Source organism: Sander vitreus, chromosome 23, assembly GCF_031162955.1.
Source record: "Sander vitreus isolate 19-12246 chromosome 23, sanVit1, whole genome shotgun sequence".
Lineage (NCBI taxonomy): Eukaryota > Metazoa > Chordata > Actinopteri > Perciformes > Percidae > Sander > Sander vitreus.
In genome coordinates, this window is record NC_135877.1 from 7,926,903 (window position 1) to 7,944,473 (window position 17,571).

Below are 17,571 nucleotides of genomic sequence, written 5' to 3' on the forward strand. Positions count from 1 at the left end.
GTGGCACGGCTGCCACGGTCTGTAGATTCCAGCTGTGTGTCACGCCTCTTTTAGATGTCACGGGTGCCAAAAAAATCTTCCGCAAAAAAATACACCTGTGTGCATCCTCGCTCAAAGCGCCTCCTGCAAGCCTCCTCTCTCCTCGAGATGCATTTTAGGAATTGCATCTCGAGCAGATCCTTCAAGATGCAGCGCTGAAATCGATGTCCCAGGCACAGGCAGGAGGACTGAGGAAAGAGGAGACGACTAGACAGAGAAATGTGAAGAGTCCCCCCCCGTGTAGTGTTAAAGTATAAGGGTGGAGAAATTCTAAATTTGTCAAAAGCCTCTTTGTTGTGGCTAATGCTGTGATATATCAGTTTTTTTTAGATATTTGTTTAGTTTTTTTACACCTCAGATAAGAAGTTTTACAGGGATCCTGTAAACGGAGCGTCATGGTAACGTGCTGACTCATGGCCAACAGAGTACATACTGTAAATAGGCTGTGTGTTAAAATGCATTCACTGCCACATTTGGATGACAAATGTTTTTTTATTCCTTCTTACACAAGGGAACTGACTACTTTCCCCTTTGTGTCTCCACAGAAACCTGCTGGACAGGGACACCTTCTCCAAATCAGACCCAAGTATGATCTGCCGCCTCTTTCTTTTTCTTTCCTTGTCACTCATGGTCAACAAGTCTGTGTTTCTGTCAGTGCAGTGTCTGAGCTTGGTCAACATCACAAGAGGAGATTATACGGATAGAAAAGAAGGGTGTGAGGAAATAAAGGTATAAAAAAAGTATGAACAAATGAGAAAAATGTCAAACAATAAGGGGAATGAATGGAGTTTAAGGGAGTGATAGAATTATTAGGGACTAAAAGAAGGTCTTTTGTTTTATGTAGTCGTGAGTCACTCCTCGTGTGTTGTTGTTTTTTTCACTAAACGTGTGAGCTCGGCTGGAGACGGGTCTGACTAATGCATGAGGCTACCTAAGAAGCTTCTATAGATTCACAGAATGGGTGGCAATTCTCCTCTCGCAGCAATTAAAATCATTAAAATAATGCTGTTAGTAGTCTCTTATTTTGCTGAATAAGAATATTTCCCAAAATGTTGAACTATTCCTGTAGGAGAGTTTTACGGTGTGTTAAGAGTGGTTTGTAAATGCTTGATGTATTCTCCACTGGGTGTGTGTGTGGCGGGTATGTCATTGTGTGTTAGGGAGTATGGATAGAAGTGTGTTAGGGAGTATGGATAGAAGTGTGTAAGGGAGTATGGATAGAAGTGTGTAAGGGAGTATGGATAGAAGTGTGTTAGGGAGTATGGATAGAAGTGTGTTAGGGAGTATGGATAGAAGTGTGTAAGGGAGTATGGATAGAAGTGTGTGTTAGAGAGTATGGATAGAAGTGTGTTAGAGAGTATGGATAGAAGTGTGTAAGGGAGTATGGATAGAAGTGTGTGTGTGTGTGTGTCTGTTAGAGAGTATGGATAGAAGTGTGTTAGGGAGTATGGATAGAAGTGTGTAAGGGAGTATGGATAGAAGTGTGTAAGGGAGTATGGATAGAAGTGTGTGTCTGTTAGAGAGTATGGATAGAAGTGTGTTAAGAGAGTATGGATAGAAGTGTGTTAGGGAGTATGGATAGAAGTGTGTGTGTTAGGGAGTATGGATAGAAGAGTGTGTGTGTGTGTGTGTGTGTGTGTGTGTGTGTGTTAGGGAGTATGGATAGAAGTGTGTGTGTTAGGGAGTATGGATAGAAGTGTGTGTAAGGGATCCATGCAAGCGTAAGATTCATCCTGTAAAAATAAAATCCTCATTATCAAAGATGATATGTGTCATATTGAGGTGTGTGTGAGTTTGGGGTTATGATATCAGGATGACTTTACTATGACCCATCAATACACACAAATACTGTTTTTTTTTTTTTTTGCAAAACATAGTTTGTCAGCACATTTACAGTAGCATGGGATAAAAATGACTCAAGGTGATGGTGACGACTGTGATGAACACGATGACGACAGTGATTTACATGAGGAGGAGGAAGAAGCTCAGGCTTTACCCGTGTTAGGCGTGCTCTTGTGCTGAGTAGCACTTGTGGTTATGCTGAGCATGGCGACTTCAGTCTCCTGATATGAACCGGCCTGACAGGGGGGAAAGAGCAAGGAAGGAAAGGAAAGAGGAAAAAGAGAATAATGTGAGATAATGGAAATATAGAGATATCCTGGATCTGTCACTTGCTGGTAAACATATCTTTAAAATATAAAGAGCAGTGGTCCAAAAAGAAAACCAAGACTCTTGGTTACAAGTGGGATAGAGATATAAAGCCCTTCAATACATGCAGTAAGCTGCGAAACTGTGAAAACGTTTTCTAATCTATTATTGGTTTATCTCTACCCCAAAATATCTTCGAGTTTTAAAGTTTCTACCAGACCCAAGAAGTGTGTGTGTGTGTATGTACATGCCCATTGATATATCTTTCTGTCAGTTATCTCATAAGAACATCAAAGGCCTCCAGAAATGAAGTGTATGATGATGAGTGAGCTCAGTAATTTGCCTTTTAGTGAATTGTCTTATTTGGGGAAATTGCATAATGGCCTGAAATGATGTCTTTCACCATCTGGAGACAGGGAAATATGTTTGTGGGCTTCATGAATAAAACTGTTTGGTGCGATGTAGTTTTGTTATAATAACATAATTCATGCATTTATGGCTTATTAGTCATATTTTGATGGAGCCAATAAATACCATGTCATTTGAGTTTGTTTTTTTATTTATTTGCTCGGAGTTATATGAGTTAGGCTCCTCTATCCTTCCCTTAGTTAGCCTACCCACCAATTCAAAAATATATAAACATATTATAATAAAAAGAATACCATTGTACATGGTCAGGTAGCTTGTTAGGTGTAGTACATACATAATTGAGAAAGTTTGATTGCCTGGACAACTACAATGGATATAAGCATAGGTTTGAGCATGTATCTTTAATGTTATGTCATCATGTGATGTGTCTCTGTTCTTCACAGTTTGTGTTCTCTACACACAAGGCATGGGCAACAAGGAGTGGAGAGAGGTGAGAACTAAACTATATATATATATATATATATATATATATATATATGGTCAGAGTGGGTGGCATTTTTGTGTACTGTTGCCATTGCAACCATTGTAACGGGCTAACTTCCGTATAAACTGACTTCCAGCAAGTTGCAGCCTCATTGAAGTGAGGTGTTTCTGGCCTGGCGGGGGTTTCCATTGGCCTGGCGGCTCCCCCAGCCTAGGGCTAGATGGATTATTGGCCCTGGCCGATTATAGGGCCGTTTCTTTTGGCAGTTTGCGGATGATCTGTATCGGCATTTTATTTGCCTGATAACCGATAAAGTTAATTAAAAAGTGTGCTACTTTGGCACGGCTACAGCTCTGTGTCTCACTTAATGCCCCGCCCTATCTGACTATCTTTTACTGTGCACTATGTTGAAAGTTTCTAATTTCTTAAATAATTGCTTAAAGCATTTAAACAACGTTTTGTGTTCGGGTATGTAACATTCCAAAATCTTAATTTTGACTTAAAGATCTTCATTTTCACTGCAAATGCATATCGGTTCCAAAATATATGTTATCGGTTTCGTTAACTACTAATAATTGGTATTGGCCTTGAGAAAACCAGTATTGGTCGATCCCTAGCCAGGCTTGTACAATTATAGGGGAAAGTGCCATTTATAATTTATCACTTAAAATATGTAACACAAACAAAGTAATGGTATTATCAAAGTTCTAGTCAAATTGTGGACACAACCAGTACCTACAACTTGTTTATGAGCATGTGTGCACTCCCGGATGACTGTACTGCAATCACCACAATGATGAAAATTCATGAATGTAAATGAGGGGGCAAAGCTTGCAGCCCCAATCATACCCAGTTATTCATAGTTCTGAGAAGCCCATCATCTGCATGCATTATTAATAGGCAAAGTTAAATGTCAAACCGGGAACCTACCTGACCCCCATTGACTTGATACTTCAGCTGCTCTGCATACTATTACTCTAAAGCTGTACATAATCTTCTGTAACCAGCCTCTCCCCTGATGTTTCACCTGAGGAGAAAACCTGCTAGTGATTAATTATTCACAGGAGTCAGTGCAACTTCACAACGCGCTTGTAGTTTTTACAAGCGGATTTCCGTAAGATCAAAGTTTTAAGGTTTGATGAGCCGCAGTAATATTAAAAAGGACAGATAACGTCTCACATCAGCTTGGACATCTTCATAGATTATGTGGATTTGGGTCTTTAAACTGACTTTTTTTTGTAGTCCAACATTTAGAAAAGAAATATTTTGAGAATTAGAATTGATCCAAACGGTATTCTTAACTGTTTTTGTCTTCCTTTCTTTGTCTAGTTTGGGAGAACAGAGGTGATAGACAACACGCTAAACCCAGACTTTGTGCGGAAATTCATTTTGGACTACTTCTTTGAAGAGCGACAGAACCTCCGATTTGACTTGTAAGTAATGCCTACACCTGTGTGTGTGTGTGTGTGTGTGTGTGTGTGTGTGTGTGTGTGTGTGTGTACCAGACATTGTAAAGATTTGATCTTTGGTTTACTCAGTGTTACTATTATTGCTTCCTAAAAATACAAACAAGGCTTCCATTAAACATTGGAGAGGCTCCAGATGTCACCTGCAAAATGAGAAAATTATTTTATAATTGTTTTATTCTGGAACTATAAAATATGGTGGTTTCATTTATTTATTTTTCTCTGTTTACTGTACAGTTGGCATACAACAGTTTCCTACTCTGCTCTAATTGACTCTCCACTTTAGTAAATTGAGAGAAGGTTAAGTAGATTGCACAATGCATGTGCCACTTGATTAATATTCATGTATGCCACCTAATATTGGCTTATTATTCAAATAAAATTACAGGAACAAGAAAAATGAACTGAAAAATAATATTTAAAACATTAGACAATGTATCGCATTCATGCCAAGTTTTTTTTTTTTTTTTCTCAAAGTTTTACAGGGACACATTTTCCTCTTGACAATGACAGACAGTGATTTAGTGCACAGAAGTTCATCGTAGTATTAACTGTTACAGCGAGTTTGTTTAGATGCTTTGCTATGTTCACTATATTGGTTGATAGCAACTTTAAAAGCAGTGTTGGTCTTAGTCCAATATTACTTTTTACTGCTGATGTTTGGCAGATTGTGGAATTGGCAGGCCTACCGCAAAGTACACCCTCCAAATTAGTTATAAGGTTAGAAAGCACTTAATCACCTAAATTGCTAATTGTGCCGAGTTTCAATAGGGAGCTAAAAGGAAAGTTTGGGTATTTGTGAGCACTACAATATGTGACACTATATTAGATTAAAAAAAAAAAGCTTAACTGGTTTTCATCTGTTTGTACTAAGGCCTTAAAAATACACATCTGTGTAGGCTTGTATCTTAAAAATACACATCTGTGTGGGCTTGTATCTGTGAAACTTACACTCACTTAGTAAGGTTAAATCTCTGTACCTGAGTACTGTACCACATAAAGGTACACTATATGGCACTGTAAATATTCTATGCTCTGTGACTGCATCTCACACTGGATTAGCGTTCCTTTTGCATAGAGGAGACAGTTGGTCATTAGCTTTATGAAACCACCAGACTGCCTGTAGGAGGGGGCGGGATTCTCTTTCTCAATTTGCTCTCAGATTGCATTTCTCATTGAATTACAGAGGGGATTTCAGTGGGTTTATTTCATTAGATGGAGACTAATTACATTATAGACTATGAACCAGGAGGCCACGTCGGCAACCCAACTGTGATATCTGCGATGAGGAGTTAGTGTACAGTATATCTTGTGTGTGGGTGGAGGTATTTCTATATAGGCATAGGGGTTTCTGGATCTTTATTTTTGACAACTGTATTAACATTGGTCCTGGTCTAATTGCAAACACTTTCTGTTAAAGATATCTACACTAAAATGAACGCACCATAATGCCTGTGTCTAGGGGAAGTAGTGGTGTGCACTACTCTTTGATGACAGATTCAGTCATCCACCTTTGCTACCACTCATGTGGCTGTACTATTTTCATGTATCTTGCCACCTTGTGTAAATTACTGTACAGAAATCGTAAGAAGTTGTTGTCACTTCTTAGTGCTTAATACAGTACAATACAAGTTTTATGTCATTTGGCTGGATTTCCTTTGTCAGTGGATCTTTGTATGTCGGCAGAGGTAGTATCCCTGTTTATCCATACGTGCGCAGGTATTTCAGTATCTCAGCTGGTTGCTCTGTCACAACACACACTCGTACCGTCATCTTACAAGTGTCACCAGGCCACCGGGACAGACCCACAAAGCTAATGTGTGCCCATTCCCACATACTGTGTGGGGCCACGGGGACAACATTGCACACATGCTTGTGGCTGTGTGTGCGGTTTAGCGATGGTAACCATAACAACTGGGGTTCCAGGGGATGGTGGGTGTGATATAGGAGCGGACAGATTTCCTTCAGGGAAAGAGAAGCATTTAACCTTTCATATCTACTCTGCCGCAGCACATTATGACCCAGTATACATTAGCACACATAAATGGATTGCTAGAAACCTGTTACTTTGTGTCTCTGAGATGTACATGCCGGACTTTGAGTTGTGCGTTTTGTTGTATAACCTTACTACTGGTTCTCCTATTTAACGTTATGCTCCCCACTTTGATAAAGATCCACATTTCACACATTTTGCTTTTAGCTGCTTTGATCCTCTGGCCTTCCTATGAATCACTAGCAGTTGCTGCTATAGTTAAAAAAAAAAGAAGCCTGTTTGGATGCTCGAAATGCAGAGCACTTGAATGTGTTTTTTATACCATCTTTTTTTCAATCTGAATAAGTGTCAAATTTCATGTTTACATGAAACTCAAGTGGATTTTCCAGAGCAGTTATGTGAAACTCTTTTCCATGTGACGTGTGCATTTTATTTTTTACAAATAACACACATAACATAACACACACATTTAAAGGCTTTTGTATGTGTACTGTAACGACAAACGCACACAAGACGCACACACTTTTTACTGTAGTTGTGCTGTGACATTCTTATGCTCAGGATATGTCAGGACATCTGTGCTGTGTGAGTTTCTATGCCTTCTCATTTGTTAAGTTAGCTGAAGAAATGTATGAATACATGCCTCTATGCTTGCTGTCTCTTGAGTGGTCTTCTGAATGAAACTGACCATCCGAGGAACATAACGGCACACTGGCCTTTTGTTGGTCTGCTTGTGTGTCATGCATATGTGTGTGCGTGGACCTAGCTCGCTGCCCCTGTCATGCCTAACGGCTGTAGATGGCTGGCACTGCCAGCCTGTAGAGGGTAACAGTCTGAGATGATAGCATAATGAAAGAGTGTTTCCTCCCTCAGGGCCATGAAGATGGGATCTGTGTGAAACTGTTAAAAAGAAATACTACAGTATGTCCTCTGAATATGAATTATGAGACTGCACTGTGTGTAATAGACCTCTGCAAGTCTGTATCTCCCTTAATAGTGTGCATGTGTGTAATTTTAAAACAGCATAACATACAATCAGTGTCGTTCTACAAATTTTCCACCAGCACCAACATAAGGTTGACATTTTTTATTTTGATTGCAATATCGCAACAACTGTTAGATGGATTGCCATGAGAGTTTCTCCTGACATTCCTGTTCTTCAGAGGATGAATTGTTAAAAACCTCGATCCCCCGACCTATCATCGTTTTTTTTGACCAAATACAAAAACATTCCCATCAGCCTCAGCTTTGTGATGTGTGCTAATTAGCAAAATATTGGCAGGCTAACATGCTAAAATAAGATGGTAGCCTTAGACTTCTCTTTATTGATCCTTCTGGGATGACTCCCGCAAGGAAACTAGATTTCCAGCAGTAGATTTCAGCAGCTTACAAAAAACACTTGTATAGAAACTAAAGAGGTATAAAAAAATACAGTATAGAAAATACAGTATAAGAATAACAAACTTTTAGCTAAATATAGGAAGTAAACACGTAAAAAAACAATTAACTACAGACAGATAAAGAGAGAGAGAGAGATATATATATATATATATATAGGGTATCTTGAATGACAAGTTATGCTACATAGAAATTAGGGGATTTGTCTGTACTTCCTGCTGAGTCCGTATGGACACATTTATTGGTAGTGAATAATTTCTGCTCTAGAAGGTGGACGATTGGTTTTTCTAGTTAGATGGTAGAGAAACTCTGAATCGTGTTAAAGTCATAGACACTGATAAGATATTATGTGATTGTCTTGCGTCATTTGAAATACTCAGTCTGGCTTTGGATTCCCAAAGAGCAACACACATACAAAGGCACACACCGGATGTACTTGTGTACCCTGAACATTCTTGTAAAGTAACTAATATTTTGGTGGAGAAATGAGGGGTAATTTACCCAGCAAAGGGCAATCCATTTTTAGTGGCGGATGAAATTACCTGAGCTGTGAAATGACCTGAAATTGCTGAGTGAATGGCTTGTCTGATTGCTTCCCATTCTTCAGAGCAGCTTCAACACTAGAGGGGCCATTTCTGGACAATTTTGTCTCTCCGCAAGTATTGTATGCATGAGAGACCTGCAGGTGGAATGGAGGAATAAAAAGTGTGAAAAATATTCAAACATACATCAAACAAAATCCACTATAGCCTACTGAAACTCACACCAATGAGCAGCAGGGGAAACACAAAGGAGAACAGACACTTATTTACTCACTAGCACATTTTTTCTCCCTGTGTGTCTCTCTCTCTCTCTCACGTATGTATGTATGTATGACTGCCAATTAGTCCATTTAGTGTCAGTTTATTGGAGGATGCCTGTGAGCCGGTGATGCTGGGAAGTGAAATATCCAGAGCCTCTGGTGAGATTGCCGGTGACAAGCTGCTTGGCCCCGTCACTGATTTACTCTGTCTGTAATCCCTGTCGTATTCACAGCTGAGCTCCTGTCACCCTCCATCACTTTCTGACTCTCGCTCACTTTTCCTTTTTTCTACAGGTATGATGTTGACTCGAAGAGCGCCAACCTGTCAAAACATGTGAGTACTAAAACTTGATTATGTGTCTTTGTGCGTACATTGAGGCATGTATAATGTAACTTGTTTTTGTCTCTTCACACTTTTGCTGATTTCATTCTGTGGTTGTGAGTGTTTTGTTTGTGCATGATTTCTGTCCTTGTTATTACCTCCCATTAGCCTCATTTCAGCCACATAACAGCAATCTGGCCTTTACAATGAGTGTGTTTATCATCTACTGTAATAGCACATTCCCTGAACGGCCTGCAGTTCATTTAGAAATTAAATAAACACTAATTTCCCCTGTCCACCCTGATTTTTTTTTTTCACGCTGATAGCAGTGATTAGCATAACTGTAACTGTAATTAGGAACAACAATGTGATAACTTTGTCTGTAATAGCTGTGTCCTGCCTACTGCATCGTGGGGATTGTAGTTCAAAGAGTCCAAGCTTGCACCCTTGGAGGTTTTCCTTGGTAATGTTTATAGCGGTTCCCTAGCCATGTAAGCCAGTCATATGTTTAGTTTATTTTTTATCCCTGGGCCAAATGAGATACAAAGTGTTAATCACTGAGGTATACAGGTGCTGGTCCCTTCAGACCAAGCGGCATCTTCCATTCCTGAAATGTGAAGCCAAATGCGGAAGTGCCTTAACCTGGATTCTATTTAATTTCCAGCAGGGGGCGACTCCACTGGCTTCAAAAAGAAGTCAGTTTCTATAGAAGTCTATGGGGTAAATTACCCTATTTCTGCCTTGATTTATCACCTCAATACACATGTATGGCCTCAATTTCTAGTTTCAAGTCTTCTTCAGTACAGCATGATGTTCATTTTGTAAATTATGGTCAATTTACTTAAAAAAGACAATCAAGCAAGGGATGCTTTAGGGGTGTGGCTACACGCCAACTTGTCAATCGTGATAGAAGGGTTGAAAATCAGCAACTTTCCCTCTTTAACGTTTAGCTAAGCGCCATTGAAACCATACACAACACTGGGTGGTCATCGTCCCCAGCTCCGCACTTCTCTTCAAGTATAGTCAATTCTGGCTCCAAAAAACCAAGATGTTGACGGTCATTATTTTTACAGTCTATGCTTCAGACAGAGTTAGGCTATCTGTTTCCCCCTGTTTTCAGTCTTTATGCTAAGCTAAGTTAGCTGGCTGCTGGTGGTAGCTTCTTGGTAGCGTCTTCTCATCTGACTCTGAGCAAGGAATCGAATACGTGTATTTTCCAAAATATCTAACCTTTCCTTTAAGCTGTGGCACTATTATCTTGCAACAAAAGGGGAAATGACTGTTTAATTTGACAATGTTCATCCATTCACTGAGCTGTATGTTTATCCCGAAGGTCTGTGTTCGTCTGTAATCTTGTGTGCACACCTGTTTTCATAAAAATGGCTTTTCAGTGATATCTGAGACATGTTTGGGCAGGTGTTTGCTGTTGTAACGGGCAATACTAACTGTCAATGTTCAATGAAAGGAAGTCATAGCAACAATACAAATTTTAAAGCTGTCTTTTCTACTCATAAACTCTAACTGTTATCTAGACATTTACATGTATAGCTTCAGTGTCCGTTATAGCCAGTGTGCTATCAGGCTTTGCTTCCTCTTTCTATTCAGCAGCTTTTGGCCACCACCTGGAAGAAAATTGCTACAACTGTGTACATTACAATATGTATGCGTCTGTGAGAAACTCCTTTCATGTAACACTCACTTGACTTTTGTCTCCCAGCCTGCCCCTGAGCAGAGCTGCAGACTACGACTCACGTTCTGCCCTGAGGTGACAAAACTCCAGACCTTAGCTCTTATCAGTGTTTGCTCTTCAGTGTCCGACCCGACCGGTCTGCCCACATATCATACAACATAAACACACCGTCAGATGACTTCCTTTGTCCATCCATCCATCTATATCGGCTTATCCGGGGTCGGGTCGCAGGGGTAGCAGCTCCAGCAGGGGACCCCAAACTTCCCTTTCCCGGGCCACATTAACCAGCTCTGACTGGGGGATCCCGAGGCGTTCCCAGGCCAGGTTAGAGATATAATCCCTCCACCTAGTCCTGGGTGTCCCCCGAGGCCTCCTCCCAGCTGGACGTGCCTGGAACACCTCCCTAGGGAGGCGCCCAGGGGGCATCCTTACCAGATGCCCGAACCACCTCAACTGGCTCCTTTTTGACGCAAAGGAGCAGCGGCTCTACTCCGAGCTCCTCACGGATAACTGAGCTTCTCACCCTATCTCTAAGAGAGACGCCAGCTACCCTCCTGAGGAAACCCATTTCGGCCGCTTGTACCCTGGATCTTGTTCTTTCGGTCATGACCCAGCCTTCATGACCATAGGTGAGGGTAGGAACAAAAACTGACCGGTAGATTGAGAGCTTTGCCTTCTGGCTCAGCTCTTTTCGTCATAACGGTGCGATAAATTGAATGTAATACCGCACCTGCTGTGCCGATTCTCCGACCAATCTCCCGCTCCATTGTCCCCTCACTCGCGAACAAGACCCCAAGGTACTTGAACTCCTTCACTTGGGGTAAGGACTCATTCCCTACCTGGACAAGGCACTCCATCGGTTTCCTGCTGAGAACCATGGCCTCCGATTTAGAGGTGCTGATCCTCATCCCAGCCGCTTCACACTCGGCTGCGAACCGATCCAGTGAGTGCTGAAGGTCACAGGCCGATGATGCCATCAGGACCACATCATCTGCAAAAAGCAGCGATGAGACCCCCAGCCCACTGAACTGCAACCCCTCTCCACCCCGACTACGCCTCGATATCCTGTCCATAAATACTACAAACAGGATTGGTGACAAAGCGCAGCCCTGGCGGAGGCCAACTCTCACCTGAAACAAGTCCGACTTACTGCCGAGAATGCAATGTTGAAGAGGCGTGTCAACCAAGACAACGACAAATGTCTTCTCCGAACTTCTCCCACACACGCTGCTTTGCCTCTTTCACGGCAGAGGCTGCAGCCCTTCGGGCCCTTCGGTACCTTGCAACTTCCTCCGGAGTCGTCTGGGATAACATATCCCGGAAAGACTCCTTCTTCAGTCGGACGGCTTCCCTGACCACCGGTGTCCACCACGGTGTTCGTGGGTTACCGCCCCTTGAGGCACCTAAGACCCTAAGACCACAGCTCCTCACCGCAGCTTCAGCAATGGAAACTTTGAACATTGTCCACTCGGGTTCAATGCCCCCAGCCTCCACAGGGATGCACGAAAAGCTCCGCCGGAGGTGTGAGTTGAAAGTCTGTCGGACAGGGGCCTCCTCCAGACGTTCCCAATTTACCCGCACTACCCGTTTGGGCTTACCAGGTCTGTCCAGAGTCTTCCCCCACCCCCTGACCCAATTCACCACCAGATGGTGATCGGTTGACAGCTCCGCCCCTCTCTTCACCCGAGTGTCCAGAACATACGGCCTCAGATCAGATGAAACGATTATAAAATTGATCATTGACCTTTGGCCTTGGGTGCTCTGGTACCAAGTACACTTATGAGCATCCCTATGTTCGAACATGGTGTTCGTTATAGACAATCCATGACTAGCACATAAGTCCAACAACAAACAACCACTCTGGTTTAGATCAGGGAGGCCGTTCCTCCCAATCATGCCTCTCCATGTGTCTCCATCATTGCCCATGTGCGCGTTGAAGTCCCCCAGCAGCACTCAAGGTCTCCAAGAAGGCCGAATACTCTGAACTCTTGTTTGGTGCATATGCACAAACAACAGTCAGAGTTTTCCCCCCCACAACCCGCAGGCTTAGGGAGGCGACACTCTCGTCCACCGGGTTAAACTCCAACGTAGCGGCGCTCAGCCGGGGGCTTGTCCCCCGGGCTTCCTCCGGGCAGGCTTCCTCATAGGATTTTTGAACCATTCTTTGTCTGGCCCCTCACCTGAGACCACTTTGCCTTGGGAGACCCTACCAGGAGCACAAAGCTCCAGACAACACAGCCCTCAGGTTCATAGGGACACCTTCCTTTGTGTCATAAATAAATGGAAGTGGCTGGGATGATTGGAAAAAACAGGAGGGGATGGCAAATGTCAAAGACGAGTATTTGAGGATATAGCAATCAAATGTTAGAAGTCTAACAGTGCTATTAAAGTATAATTACATAGAAGACATTGTGACAGGCTTTTTTATAGTTTACAGTATTGAACATCATTTGCAATGATCGACAGCACTTGTTTTGTGTCCCAGGGCAATGATAATGGTACAACCCTAATGCGTGTCTGCTGTCCAAGAGGGATATACGAGTGCTACTTTGGACTCACAAAGTAAAATATAAGCTGAGTCAGTGAATGATCTTGTAAAACATAATCTTCTACTGCATGCTCTGGTTAAATTATGTATGTTCTTACTGGAATACATGCCAAGGGACCATTCAAAGCCTATTTCCCCTGTTTTCCTGTTTTTATATTGCATTTTAAGAAATTATATAACATAGTAGTTACAGAGCATACACAAAAAAATAAAAGATAATCAAGGAAACAAGGGGAAAAAGACTGTGTGACTGACTACTATCTAAACTATGCTACCCTGAAATTGGGTGAAATTGTATTTGTTTTTCTGCCATTTCACAACCTCGGGGGAATAAATATAATAGGTGTAATTGAGGACCTCTGTAAAGGCACAGGACACAAGGGATTTTATCAAGATGTTAAGTTCAATTACAGCAAACTGCTGTTCACTATCATTACGTGGCATCAGACTGAATGGTGCAATGCAATTCAAAAGTCATTATCTCTCTACCTCCAGCAATAATTCATATTGAGCTTTATTTTTACATCATTTTTTAGGGTTATGGTTTTAAAACCGCTGACATAGCACTGCTGGCATTTATTTGTCAGTAACTGTGTGAAAGTGTAGATAAATGGAATACTACAGTGAGAAACACTCGGGGTCTCTCAAAAGCAAATTTAGTCCCTCTTAGTTTCCTCTTCTCATTTGTGGCTTTTTTGTCTCTCCGGATGCAGTCCACCCCTCTTGTGCTTACCTCATCTCTCTTTCTTGTCTTCCCCTCTCACAATGGCAGTCTGTCACCCTTTCTTTTTATTTCTTTGCCATACCCTTGTTCTCTCACTTTCTCTCAATCTTGATCTCTCCATTTCCAATTCCCCTGCCCCTCGCTTTGCCTCACTTTCTTGTAATCAATAATCTCATACAAGAAGAGACTGGCCTGTTGGCTCGGAGGCAGCGTACCAGCATTGATGCAGGAGTGGGGTGGGAGGCCAGAGAGGCAATCCATTAGATGGTGTTTTATCATTGAGCTGTAGGCTGCAGGCACACCTGGGAACCAGGTGAGAACGAGTGTGGACTATAGAGGGACCGGTCGAGACAGTGAAAAAAGACACACGCTGTCCTGTTCATAAGATCATATTTATTTCTCTATGCAAATAGATAGGAAGCCAGACTGATCTATTTTGAACATTTCAGAAATGGATTGCAAATCGAAAGGAGATCGAAACATCTGTAAAAACCTTGGGTACCACCTTTTAATAAGTCACCTTTTATAAGGGGTTTGTATGTTGAATCTACTGTAATATCATTTCTAATGGCTAAAACATCATTTACTAATGTAACTATATATATATATATATATATATATATGGGCTGTCAAACGATTACATTTTCTTAATCACGATTAATCGTTGAATTTCTATAGTTATTTTGATTAATCGCATGTTTTATCACATGATTAAAATTCTATTATTTTGCATTTCAGAACAGTTTTTAAGTACATATTAACAATGGAAAGCAATTCTTACCAGTGTATCTTGATTGGGAATCACATGAATGCAAAGAAAATGACTTTATGAACTTGATTTTAAGATTTAGAAAGAAACAGCTAGCCTGGCTAACACATTAGCTTATCAGTGGCGTCCAACCTGGTGCCTAAATGAATATCCATAATTTGTCCTTAAGAGCAGTGCTATGGAAATAAAAAAAGAAAAGAAAGGTGGACACGCTTACATTTCTGAGAGAAGATTTTCCCAATATTCCTGTTGATCTGAAATTTGAGCATAAAACTGGTTATATGTTAACGGTTCCAGCTCTGCTACAGAGTAGACTCATGGATGAGAAGCAATGAGCTACCAGTATATTCTCCTGAAAACTGGTATCCATAATATTTTTAACCATCTGTATCCATCTGTTCATGCTCTGAACTCCTCAGTCTTATCTATCAAACAGTTCATTTCAGTCATCTACTACACCCACACAACTATCTTTTTTTTTCTTCTTATTAAATCTTTTTTTAGGCCACGCTGTTATATATTTATCCATTAGTTGCACACAGCCAATTTTCGGATGGACCTCATGCTGGGAACAGCCAAGGTTGCTAGGTGATTAGTGACTTTACTGCACAGCCTCTCAGACAGTGAACACATATCATAAAAATGATTTTGACTGTTATTTCAGCACCCGTTGTGGCCTAAAACGAATAAGTTTATGACAAATTAAAGTCACATGGCTGTATGTATGCAACACTGATGAGATAAACGAGCTAGACAGGTTGACATGAAGCTGTGTAGATGGATAGATATGGAGACAGAATAATAGAACAGGCTAATCAGTGGAGCAAAGATAATCCATTACGTTAGTGCTGCTTGTCAGATATTAGAGATGGTGTCAAATAATGACGAACGGTCTCAACAGTGTGTCCCGTAGTAAAATTGGGATCGAGATGGCATGTTTCTGTAATAGCTTTCATACAATTGAAGCGAGGGATCTGACATAGTTTGCGTGTTACTGTTGGTGTCTTTATACTTGGCTTTTTATTTGGAAGGCTTTTACATAGTAAGCAGTTTGCCATTGTTTTATGCTGACAGTCAAAATCTATAATTCCCACATTGCCATGCACACAAATTTAGTTAGTTATCTGTTTCCAGGACTGATACACACATGTATTTTCTCTCCATCTCTCTGCCGTTTTGTCCGTATTAGCAGTGAAGTGTGATGGTGATTGAATTTACCAGGAAAGTGGCGAGGGAGCAGAGTTGGGCAGGTGTGAGGGCTGGTGGGAGGAAGGCTCAATCTGCTTGGCAGTATTATGCGTCAATGGGGAACATGGGGGTATTGGGTTGGGTAGCGCTCCGTAGAGATCAGGAATATTGGTCCTTTTTGTTTCTTTATGGCTGTGAGTAATTTTATGTCAATTTCATTTTATGTTTTTTGTTTTTTTGTGTTATGCCTTGTCTGAATAATAAAAAAGAGATGTTTTTTTTTGTTTTTTTTTAAACTCCCTCTCTTTTTGTAACTCTGCAGGATTTTCTGGGCCAGGCCTACTGTACTCTCGGAGAGGTGGTTGGATCATTGGGCAGTCGCTCGGAAAAAGCTCTTGGGTGAGTAGGTGTCCCCATAGCTGGGAGTGTGCCGATATTTCAGTAATTTTCGGACCAATTTTTGTTTCAGGATACACAAATGTCATGGAAGCAGACTTCATGTTTTTTGTTCAATGAACATAAACAGATAAATAGTATAAACATGTTACAGAAGTATTGCAGTATTACAGGGTCCTACTGAAGAGAGAGAAAATAATATATATACACACATATGAACACATAACATACACTTTAGTTAGCCTTATCGTCAGCGTTTATGTAATCCCAGAACCTGTCCCAAGGGGACACCCCCATCCCCCCCATTATCACTTAATCTGCTCAGTATATCTGACCAGTGTTAATAAATGGTCACAGCAAATGACATCCCTGATGTTTTTTTCCTACATTGTGTATAGTGTGTTTAAGCATTGGCTGTGTGCAAGCATGCTTTAAACCTGCAGTTGTTTCACAAAGATTGTTTGTGAATGCGCCGTTATCTCCTTTTGTGAGGCGTGACAAATGAAATGAAATTTCTTGCAATGGCAGATGTGGCCAAAATAGTACTGGTAACAGGCTTGCTATCAGGGTTTTTACATGTTTACACATACATGTACAGTTACTCTTCCATTGTATTGTGGAATGGAGGCGTCAGTATGCGCTACCGAGGTCCCTGCTACATAATCCAACACTGCCACGACACATACCCCGCCGCCAACATCGCTGGTCTTGGATGAAACCGGACTTCTAGTTGGTGGTTAGTCTTCTTCAAAAGCTTTTTTCAGGCTTAGAACAACATCTTCCTCTTCTTCTTTGCGCAACTGGGGTCACAGTATATCATCGCCTGTTGGCTTAGCATGCTCTAGACAGCACTTCAATTGTGTTTTCATGTGGACAGAGATTTTTCTAAACAGTGCATGTGTGGATGGGAACAAAAGAAGGAAAACCCCTGTTTTTAAAAATACCTGTGTACGTGTGCACTAGGCGCTAGCAGTGAGATATGTGTAGATTTGCTTTGTATGGAAGAATAAATGCAGCTTGGTAATTGGAGTGACTGAAGCAGTATCAACTCAACTTCTGTTTCTGGGGATACCAAGCTGAGGAACCATAGTACCTACTGTTTTTTAAAGAGCATACATACACATATGCACACAAAAACACTCCCACACACTTCTATTCTTATACATACAAACACAGGCGCTCCATACATCGATATTGTTCATCAGGCTTATTAGGCAGCCTATCCTCTGCAGAAA

At 41.3% G+C, this 17,571-nt stretch overlaps 1 protein-coding gene across 2 annotated transcripts in view; it reads left to right on the top strand.

The window, feature by feature from the left end:
- Window positions 1–17,571, top strand: part of LOC144512408 (copine-8) — an 88,583-nt gene that overhangs the window by 22,809 nt on the left and 48,203 nt on the right. The window contains exons 2-6 of one of the 2 annotated variants that reach the window (XM_078243159.1): window positions 585–625; window positions 3,000–3,046; window positions 4,370–4,473; window positions 8,994–9,033; window positions 16,263–16,339. In XM_078243159.1, the coding sequence (XP_078099285.1) occupies window positions 585–625; window positions 3,000–3,046; window positions 4,370–4,473; window positions 8,994–9,033; window positions 16,263–16,339 (309 nt within the window). Of the gene's footprint in view, window positions 1–584; window positions 626–699; window positions 769–2,999; window positions 3,047–4,369; window positions 4,474–8,993; window positions 9,034–16,262; window positions 16,340–17,571 lie in introns of those variants that run through there. The other variant, XM_078243160.1, reaches the window with a different exon arrangement.